The sequence below is a fragment of the Triplophysa rosa genome, linkage group LG21, assembly GCF_024868665.1.
Source record: "Triplophysa rosa linkage group LG21, Trosa_1v2, whole genome shotgun sequence".
In the NCBI taxonomy this organism is placed as follows: Eukaryota; Metazoa; Chordata; class Actinopteri; order Cypriniformes; family Nemacheilidae; genus Triplophysa; species Triplophysa rosa.
This window is the reverse complement of record NC_079910.1, coordinates 9,364,485-9,375,442: the sequence shown is the minus strand read 5'-3', so window position 1 is coordinate 9,375,442 and position 10,958 is coordinate 9,364,485. Positions and strand designations below refer to the sequence as shown.

General features: G+C 36.8%; 1 protein-coding gene across 1 annotated transcript; it reads right to left on the bottom strand.

Annotated features, from left to right (window-relative positions):
• Positions 1 to 184: 184 nt before the first annotated feature.
• Positions 185 to 8,451, bottom strand: ctdsp2 (CTD (carboxy-terminal domain, RNA polymerase II, polypeptide A) small phosphatase 2). Its single transcript, XM_057363311.1, has 7 exons — positions 8,029 to 8,451; positions 4,564 to 4,715; positions 4,029 to 4,130; positions 3,814 to 3,870; positions 3,226 to 3,318; positions 2,533 to 2,718; positions 185 to 1,463 (listed from the first exon to the last, which is right to left on the bottom strand). The coding sequence occupies exons 1-7, from the start codon at positions 8,087 to 8,089 to the stop codon at positions 1,338 to 1,340; spliced, it is 777 nt and encodes a 258-aa protein (XP_057219294.1). The 5' UTR covers positions 8,090 to 8,451; the 3' UTR covers positions 185 to 1,337.
• Positions 8,452 to 10,958: the final 2,507 nt, after the last annotated feature.

Below are 10,958 nucleotides of genomic sequence, written 5' to 3'. Positions count from 1 at the left end.
AGTTATCAGACAGAATTGAACATTTATATTCTGGAAACAATTAGAATTTTATGTAGTTTTTTTCTCGTCTATAAGGAACATTTCCCTTATTTTTGAATTTTGTATGTATGCATTCTGTAAAGCTTTTTTGTTCAAGTTAACTAAGAACAATGTTCTGTGATCCTTCAATGAGACCATAAAGAAAGAATTTCAACTATTTTATGTTGCACAGGAAAACAAGTGTATTGTCGGCAGTACAAAAGTCGAACATCACATAACACAAACCTTACACAGGTAAGACACCACCCTTTGAACATTTTGCTGTGAATATAAAATTGCCATTTTAATACTTATGCTACAGTAAAAACAACTGATCATATTTAAAAACAAAAGGTGGTGGAGCAGCTGGTCTGTGCCAACAGCGTTTCATACGAAGAATTCAAGTTTCAACCAAATATACACATAGATGACAGCACAAGTAGTTGTCTGGACAAAATACAGCATGATGTAAACCCTCAATGAGTACGATAAACTAAACAACATGCATTTCTTTGGTTCAATATGTGTGGTGTTAATTCTGTCTCTCAAGCATCATAACAAAACTCAAGTACACTTGAAGCAGATATAAGGACACTTTAAGACGAATACAGTAAATATCAAAGTAACTTAACAGTGTGTGCTTGTAATTCACACAAAACAGAGAAAAAAACAGGTGTTTCGTTAAATGTCATGTTAAAGCACCTTAGTGAAATTGAATTGTGTTTAAAGGCCTTTAAAGTAACAAGACATGTGTATGAGTTGGTGTCACATTTGTTATAAAAAACATTTGCATAGCATGTTGGATAATAAAAATATGTATCCCATTCATGCCATTTTACAATTCTTCTGGCATTATGAGTCTGGAATACATTAGGAACACTAGACTGCCTGAAAATATTTTAAGTATGATGATAAATCAATGATAAAGATTAAAACAAACAGTGTGTAATAGTGATCTGTTCAAGTAGAACTTGCATAGATTGACCTGAATTTTATAATGTTCATCAGCATCTGGTTTAATCTCCCAAAGATGTCAAAGAAAAAATAATCAAACTAGAAAAGTAAAAAGTAATAAAAAAATTGTAAATTATTATTGCAAAAGACTCGATGACAGAGTCGGTCTCCGATAAAAATATTTATCATCTCGAACAGTTAAGTCACTTGAACCAAGTAACAGAACAGCACAATTTTCAGTAGATTATAAGCTTTTGTGTTTTTAGGTCAGAGGGGGGAGTCTACTGTCATATGAGCTGCTTGTATGTGATTGGCAGTCAGTGCAACACAACCTGGAGGTTTGCCCTGTTCTGACAGTGTAGGGATTAGAGACCCCTGAGTTGTTCTAGTCTGCTGTAGACATCATCGGCTTGGCTTAACTCTTCGAATACTGGGATGAGGTGAAGCAGCTCTGTGTCCTCTGTATCATCGAACCAGGACAGCACAGGAACCTGTTAAAAACACAGAAGTTATTAAAACACCTCCAATTTACCAGTTTAATAGCAAAAGAATGTATCTGTGATGATTCGATCTATTGGGTTTTTGTATTAATATTAGTGTATTGAGTATAGAACGTTTCACCGGACGCGTGCGACTGGACTGCAGTTAACTTCCGGTCTGTGTTTGTTTATTGGTCTGGCTAGTTTCTAAGAATATATAATATTTATATAACTATTTATATTTGATGCAATTTATGTTAATATTAATTTATATTATTATTGTATTATATTGTATAATAATTGTATTAAATAAACGATTTGTTGAATTTTGTTGTATGTTAATTTTATTAAATAAACAATTTGTTGAATGGGTCCTGTAGTTTTGTCGCATATAAAGAAACCGTATGGTACATTGACATCTAGCAACTGAGCTTGATATCGCAGTCTAAATTAAAAATGTTGGAGAGGCAAGCTTTGCCAAGTAACGGTTGTTCTCGGTTTCTTTTGCTTGCTATCAGAAATAATCAATAGGCACTCTATTATTTGAGAATGTATACTGGAAGTTGAGGGCAGTCCACGAACGCGCGCATGCGCAGTAACGTTTGTTTATGTTGTTGCTTTGAAACCGTCTATAAGAAGCACCAGTGGAATTAAAAATCTATTTCAAACCATATAACTAACACAATTTTGAAACAAAAATGATTAAAAATATACTTTTCATTGAATATTTTACTTACATTTTTATGCTGATAATATAATTTGTCATTAAAATATTTTAAATCAGAATTGCAAAATAGAAACACATAGCTTCACTTGTTGTTTCAGAATTTTGAACCCCATATATTTATTCTTAAAACTGCAAATTCTGTAAGAAGTAACTACAAAGCATTCAATGAAAAAAAGTGGTTCTTAATCCCGGTCCTGGGCATCCACAACACTGCAAATTTCCGTGTTACCATAAAGACCAATTCATGGACCTCTCCTAATGACTTAAGGATTTGCATCAAGCGTGTTAAATGAATAAGACAAAACTAGGATTAAGAATCACTGGTCTAAACAACAGCAGGAAAATGAAACCCACAGCATTCTCAGGGTGGAATATGTATGAGGCAGGGGAGTTGTCCAGGATCAAGGTTTTGTGGAGCTCACGGCCGAGTCGACTCAGGTCTTTAACATAGCAGCCTTGATAGAACACGCAAGATTCTCGGAAGAGCCGTGACTGGAACACGCCACACCGATCCAGCAGGTCAGTCACTGGGTCTGCATACTACCATAGGGATGAATGCAAGGAGGATGGGGGAGGAGGGATGGAATTAGGAAAACTTCTAAAAGCTTAGACTGAATCTGAATGCTAAAATAAGCTATTTGCTATAGAGGGTATGGACGTGTCGTCACTTTACCACTTGAACACCACGTGAGCATGCCCCCATGGGTGGCAAAACACTCAGCAAAATGACTGCTTACAAAGTCATAAGGATCACGGTCGAGTCCAGCTGCTTGTAATTTCAGCAAATAATTGCGTATTTTAGTCCCGGTTTCTTTGTTTCTCCTATTCTCCTCAGCCATTTTGCTGGGTGTTTAGCCACCCAGAGGAGCGTGTCCCAGTGCGTCTCCCGACATGTTCACATGGGACAGTGACATCAATGCATACCCTCTATAGGGGTATAATAGTACATGGCAGATTAGTCATTGGGAGGCATCTCTAAAATTTCCTAAAGCTCTAACTTAAAGGTAAAAAGATTAAAAAGTCGGAATTTGAAAAATGGTTTAATACCTTAGCCAGGCTGGCAGTGAACAGAACACATTCAAACAATTCTCCCATCCTCTGAAGAAACTCATCCACATATGGCCGCTTCAACACATACACCTACAACACAGTTTAGAGTTTGTATGTTTCCCTCATTTTTCACTACAAAATGTAATTCTTAGATTTAGGAATGTAAAAAACACACAGTAACGTTTTATCAATGTTCTGCGGTGCAGCTGGTAGCCTTCTCCTGAAACAAGTAATCAAGAATAGGCCGTACTAGTGGGAACTAACCTATCCTGGATTACTTGAACCAGGGAAAGGCCAAATGCAGGATTCTCTGTGAAAACATTTGTGGTTGTCTTCAAAATTCTCTCTTTGTTAAATAGATCAAAACATCAATATTCTGGTCCATCACAATCATTTGGCACTGCCGAAGCATTCTCACAGCAATCCAGCAGAGGGAGCCAAACATTCATTTTTGAATATGAAACAATATCTCCACTCTTTCCTCAGGCATATGTCCTCTGTGCACAGTTCATGTCAATAAACACCAGGCTACTGGCAGGGGATTACCAGTCTTTCTCACGTATACAAGCATTTATCACACCTCACCTGGTGTGTGGTCCCCTCGATCTCCACAGGCACGATGAAATCAGCATTGCTTATTGGCTACAAAAATACAACGTGGATGTTTTAAAAACATCGATGGGGTGACAAAAAGCTGTTGTAAAACTTCATGTTCATTAACATTAATGTATTTGGTTTTATCCAAAGTGTCGCATTACAAGATATCTTCCTATGTTTAATGATGAAAGATCCGGGCGTACCTTAAAGGAGCTATGCACCAGTGTTTCATCCAGATCTATGACCACACAGATCTTACCCTGGTCCTGAGAGGTCAATGCTGGTAGAAGACACTCTCCTGGTATCTAAAGATGAGATCAGTTTTCAGATACAGCTCCTTGTTTTGTCCTAATAATGTAAGCTTGTAACTCTGAGCCAAACAACATTAAAAGGCTTATTTATGATTAAGAATGACATTAAGACACTTATTTTGTTTAAAAATTTCTGTGTAGTTAATTTCAATGCAGTAGGTTAACAAGTACAACTGGCAAAAGGGAGGCCAAGCCTCTCCTCTCAACACTTTATAGGACATCAATTAAACTTAGTTAAAAGTAATAATCAAAAATCTAATATTTTCCAATGAAGCAATAACACACAAAAGAGTTTATTTGTCATAATGAACCAAAATATTTTTTTATGTATCCTCTTTTGGTGGCATCTTGTTTATCACTATGTGTATGTATATATATATATATATATATTTCTTATTACAGTTACGATTTAAGGTTACTATAATACTTTGGCAACGGTTCCATTGTCCTCAGGTGCTAGCAAGGCATCATGGGTAGGTGAAGCTGGCAGCTGGGCATCTTGTGCTCGAAGGCAACAGATGAGCTTTTTGAAGATATTTCGACTTCCAGGTTTCTGAGGCGAGCTTTTATTCACCCGATCTGTTAGTGGGCCAAAACAATAAAACAGGTTTCAATTTTATAATTTGCCTTTTGATAAATGCATTACATATACCTGGAAAAAAAGTATGAATATAAACAATTAAATCTATCACTAAATACTACAGTCTGATATTAAACAATAAGTACATTTTCATATTTTCTATAAACGTTTAACTCTCCAACAGGTGAGAACACAATGCAAGTAAATAAAAACGAATCCAATCAGCTGGTTACATTTGCATCAAACACACCACAAAGGTTTGACAGATCTTTCAAATAATTCAGGGCACTGGTATGTTTTAGTCCGTAAACACAGAGTGGCTATAAACATCAAAATGACCAAATGCTCAGCCACCCTTCTCCAGTGATGGCACACGTTGCACAAAAACAGAAAATCTGTTTTAAATGAGACTGCTGGCCTCCGCTGGTATATGTTATATAATATCAGAGGGCGGGAAAGCCCACACATTTCAGCTGTACCTTCAGAGCAAAACATACACACACAACTCCTGCCATTTCATCAAAGGAGTCTGTCAGAAACAAGCTCTCCAAGTGTAATGCCACATACACGACTCCTAGGCACAGAAATAAGAGTAATGTTTCGTAACATGGCATCTGTAGCGAGCTTCGCAATCCAGTACAATGGGCTTACGGCTCCCTGCATATTTGGTGGCTTCGCATACTCCTGAATGCAAATATCTACATGCAACTGAAACATGATTTTGTCCAGACATGCTGTTGTACCAAAGTATGCCACGCAAATGATTATTTGATTTCTACAATGATGTAACTTTAGTACTAGTAATGTTTTTTTCCCATTCTCAGCTAAAGGCATGATGGGCATGAAAGAGCCGGCTGATCCTCATTTCCAATCAATGCACGCTTTCTCTCTCTCTTTCCCTATGGGGACTTATGTAGCCATAGGGATCATCTTATGTAACATACTAACAGCATGTACAGCGGAGAGAGGATGAGAGAAAATGGCCTCCTTCGTCATCATTTACTCTGTGCGGTGTTTGCCCTTCTGTACACTCACTGATAACACTCCGCTTAACAAAGACACTCAGGAAAGGGAGTAGAAGGAAAATGTATCCATGAATTCATTTCACACATGAAGATGAAACAATATTGCAGAGCATCTGAATAAAATGAAAAGAGGGGCGAGTGTTTTGCAGGGACTTTTAAGAGTTCTTTCACTGCACGGCTGCCGAGACCTGATCAAATGAAAGAGCGTAAGTCCTTTTTTAATCAATTTCCCAGGACACCAGACGTATAAAAGAAAACAGCTAAATCTGCCGCTTTTGCAGCACTAATTTCGTTCTCCTTGTGAATAATCTGAGTGACGTTTCCTTGAAATAAAGATACACAAAGTGAAATAAATGACAAACATGGATTTGAGTTTCAAGAGATCTGTGTAACTGGAGTCCAAGGAATCTGCTAAGAAAACAGTAAAAGGCCATGCTTGATATTTGTAATTACACCATTGGACAGAGTAGCTTATAAATACATACCAGCCTTTGCTTTTTTTAAAACAGTGTTCATTCTTGGAGTTGTTTTACTCTACCTTGTTACATGTATCTATATAACAGAAAACACTGGGGTGGCATCAGTAATATTGTCCCAAATGTCTTTATCTGGCGTTAAATAAACAACCAGCATAACATGTTTATCAGTTCATATGGAAGCTATAAATTGCCAGTGCATTTACAAACGCCACATGGATCTTGCACATTTTAAACTAAGCCTCATTTCCTTTCTTCGTGTAGTGCATTTTAATAACTTCGTTTTGATTTACATCAAATTAATCTATAGTTAATTGCAAAACAAATGACATAAAAATAAATAAGAGAAACGTTGGTACTTGCTTCTTTTACATTGTGACAAAACAAAGCAAATATTGCGTCATTTACTTCACAATACTTTACACAGTAATATTTTGCATGAACATTGCAAACACACTTTGCCTTGGGCATGTAACGTTATTCACATTTGCACTGTATTTGCTCACGCTCTGAGCGCCATTTGCAGTCATGGCTGTTTTTAGAGTTGTTATTGTGTTACTGTTCAAGAAATTCTTTCATGCTTGCCTTGGTATTTCCGAACATTAAGGCTGCTTATATTTCGCTAACAGAGGTGGTAAACATCTGTAAGCATAACCTGCGAGTTTTATATTCAACCTATTTGCGTCTGATCTATAATTAGCGAAGCTGCGGTCATATCGTCTATTTACTAGAAACGGGATAAACACTGCGCGCACGTCAAAACACGATTGTCCACTCGTTAGTAACTAGGGGACAAAATGGTATCAGTCAAGTATTTTATCCAGCTGTTTGTATTCTTAAATATCTTCTTTGTTGAAACGTGTGAAATACGGCCTTCTTCAACCGTTAAGGTTTGAATTTTCGTAATCTTAGCGTCTGTGGCTGTTCGTCGCACGGCAGATGGAGGGCGTGTGCTGAGGGGTGTGTTTGTGCATTCCACCGCGGCACCTTGCGTTCTCCATTAGGCCGATGTTTTCCACATTTATACTCGATATTTTCGCGTCACTTCGGTAAGGTAGGGTGCAAGATACACGATCGTTGGTAAGTCGATTAAATAGGTAAAAAATATTTTAAAGCGTAAATAGCATGTTAGGACAAAATGTCCCTCGTATCCATTAACCAAGCCATGAACCGCAGTATGTTTAACATCACAAAAGAGGAAACTCGAGTTTGTTTCAACGCTCATTTACGTTACTTGGATTGGCGACAAAAATGTCAAACCCATCAGAACCATGCCTATTGTGTGAAAGGGAAAAAACAAATAATGAATTGTTTATTTATATACGTTTGAGTGTATAACAGCGGGGCGGGAAACAATACAACAAAACATGTCAAGTTACGTCAGAAAGAAAAATACAAACAACCTTAACAGTTTATATTACATAGACGGTAACGTTATTTGCCTGACTGCATCATAAAGGCATGTAAATAATACAATAAAGTTGTTATTGAATTACGCCCTACCAAACCACGTACAAAAATACGATATATATTTTATGTTATCTTGAGTTGATTGACATGTCACAGTCGCGAGCGGAATTCGTTAAGTTCTAACCGTTGGAACTTAACGAATTCCGCTCGCGACTGTGACATCAGCCCAATATCACGAATAACAACTGTCAACGCTCGAGCACCGAAGATGTTTGACTCTTTATCTTTCAAACGAACACTGTGACTCGTTGATTCCAAAAAGAGAATATGACTACAAAGAGGTCAGCTCCTATTGACAGCGCTGAACACGACCATATAACATGTGACAATCTACTGCCTACCTGTTTTCGAAGACGACACAGAGTCCTCTCTCTGCACTTGAGTGATGATAGAACTTTCCATCTAACAAACGCACAGCCCTTAACGTCCAACCAACCTTTTCCAGCGACAAACAGTCGGCCCGCATTTAGTGGCATTAATAGCTAGCGATGCCTGAAATGAATAATTTCCGTTCGCGCAAAAAATATCTCAAACCGACGGCGACGAATTATTTTGTTATTTATTTATTTATTCCCGCCTTCTATTCTCTTCCACATGGGAGGGGCATGCCACTTTGTTTTGTTTTCTCTTATCTGCTATTCTGTAGGATTCGAGTCTCAGTTTACTCTATCGCATGTATATTTATCCATAGCCCCCTCTAGTCTAGGTAAAGCCCTCACTTTTTCTGCAACAACATGGAGAATCCAGGCGAAAGAAGAAAAACAACCGAGGACATGGGGCAAGAGACGGTTTCAAGTTCCCCTTACTACAGATAAACAACCCTGTAGATGGGCTATTTCCAAAATCGTATTTTTTAAAAAGACACTGTCATTTCGCTCAAATTTATAACATGCACAGATAACAATCGAAAATGTGTGACAATTGACGATTTTTGTGTTTTCCGTGTATTGTTTTGCTTTGGACGGATTCGGAGGGGCGCCTTGAAACAGCTGTTCGTTTCGGATTGGATCTCCAGGAAGTGGGAGTTGCTGAAGCATTCTTCTGTACACTGCTCGCTCCACACTGAACGTATTCCAGTGCTGGTTTTGTCACGAATCGGTAGTCAGACGCAGTAGTCATGTAAAATCTATATCACAGTGACGGAATGTTTAGTCAATAATGAGAAAATGGCAAAGGACACGAGCAATGCGATTAAACTGGTCATATTTGAAACGCCCTTCTCATTCTATTTTTAAATGTTTCGCAATTAATTCGCATCCTTATCCTGCTCAATAACATTGTAGATTGCATAGTTGTCATTTTTTAAATTAAATTCTTATTAAATATAAGTGCACGATTGAACGAGATTATGTGCGAAAAATGACCATTTCTCTTAAAATATTTGAATCAAGTGTGATAAACAAATAATTGTATTTAACAAACAAGCGCAATGAGGCTATCGATCAAATAATAAATTAAAGTAGTTTATAATTGAGTGCTGAATTATAGGCCTAATTATTGCGTGTAATGAAAATCTTTATGTCGTTTTAAACATGCATGATGGCCTACATGTCTTGCGTCACTATGTCTCCGTAAAGCTGTGAGATCATTAAACTTTGAATCAATTTAAACCTTAATGCTCTTTACTCAGTGTTACCATGTGTATAACAACTAATTTGTGATCACAAAAATATGTCACAATAGGCCTATCTATGAAATGATTATTGTAAAACTGCTTAAGGAAAACCTAAGGTTGCTCTGCTCATCTCCACTCTTGACCAACCTAAATTGCTATGTATAAGGTCTAGCACAACCCATTTAGGTGTTAATTAAGTGATGTGACTAATTATTTCAAACGTGCTTTTGCATGTACCAAAGTTAATAAATTCCAATAATTTAATAAGTGGAGGCATCTTTATTGTGCAATCCAATGTAGGCATGTTTTCAAATAATAATGTTATCTTTGCTGTTTTCCAAGTGATAAAGAGGTGCAGAATGGGACCAATTCAGTACCACAAAACTAAGACATAAACAAGAATGGTACCGCTGTTTACATTCCTAGTTTTAGAAATGTGGAAGTTGTGCAGATGTCAGATATGTGACTAAAATAAGTGTAAGCATGAGTTCCAAAACATGTTCTGCTTTTGAAAGTTATTTTGCAACTCCATGCAACAAAAAGCATAGAATAACAAAAAGAGCACTGGAGTATAATGCATAGTAATATCTAAGCCATACCAAGTTCAAGGTCTTTGTAAACATAATAATTTTACACCAGTATGATCACCATAATTAAACGTTTTTATACGTGTTACAGAAATTTCACCGTCTCTTTCTTGGTGTAGACAGTGCCCCTTGTTTGTCCTGCAGACTAAGCATTGCACAGAGGTCAGCTGAGAGATAAAAAGAGATAATTAATGAAACTCTATCTTGATTTGACTCGTGTGACAATGATTTCATATTGGATTACAGAAAAGAAGTTGGGGCTGAAAATTGATTACCGTCATCTACGTATGTAATAAAACGTACAAGTTATCATCAGCATCATCTATCGAGACTGTTCACAAACTAATGGTAATTATTAGATAGATCAACCTGCTATGTATCGCTTTTGCAAACCATTAAGGTTTTATCATGGAGTAGTGGTACCTGACCCGGAATAGTCCATTAAACTCAAACTGTAACCGTAGCTTCTCACCCTAAAGGTCAACCTAATTGTTGTGTTTTTATAAGGCTACAATTTTGGATTGCTGCCTCGAACAAGGGCAGAGTGAAATCTGAACCTGAATCTCCTAAGCACTTAAACATCTCTGGTGTATGTTTCAAGACAAGCAAACAAGACAACTTCAACTTTTAACATACTGGAGGGCTGGTGGGCTCAGTTAAAATATAATATAATATATTACAATACATGTTAAAATAATTTAAAAAATTATATTTCCATGTGGAAGCATTTTTCTCATTATTTTGCAGTACGAACAATAAATAAATAAATAAATAATACACATAAATATATGCCCAAACATATGTATCGCCTGTAAAAAAAAATCCCGGAAAACCCCCCCAAAAAATTCCGGCAGCTGGGGCACCAGAAATATGCCGTAAAAAATTCCCTGTAAAATTACATGTGTTTTTTGTAAATTTGGGTTTGATCGTATTTTTTAACAAGTTTTTGGACATTATATGTGAAAAACCTGTAATAAATAACAGTATTTTTTTACAATATGCACTTAAAGTGTTCGTACACCTCAAAATCTTCAAAATTCAAACATAACGCACATATTCATAATCAGTA

Coding starts and splice junctions, on each gene's coding strand:
- ctdsp2 (XM_057363311.1), bottom strand. CDS start 8,089: ATGGAAAGTTCTATCATCACTCAAGTGCAGAGAGAGGACTCTGTGTCG. Junction 2,719..3,225: donor TCACTGCCAGCCTGGCTAAG/GTATTAAACCAT, acceptor TCCCTATGGTAG/TATGCAGACCCAGTGACTGA. Junction 1,464..2,532: donor TATTCCACCCTGAGAATGCT/GTGGGTTTCATT, acceptor TGTTTTTAACAG/GTTCCTGTGCTGTCCTGGTT.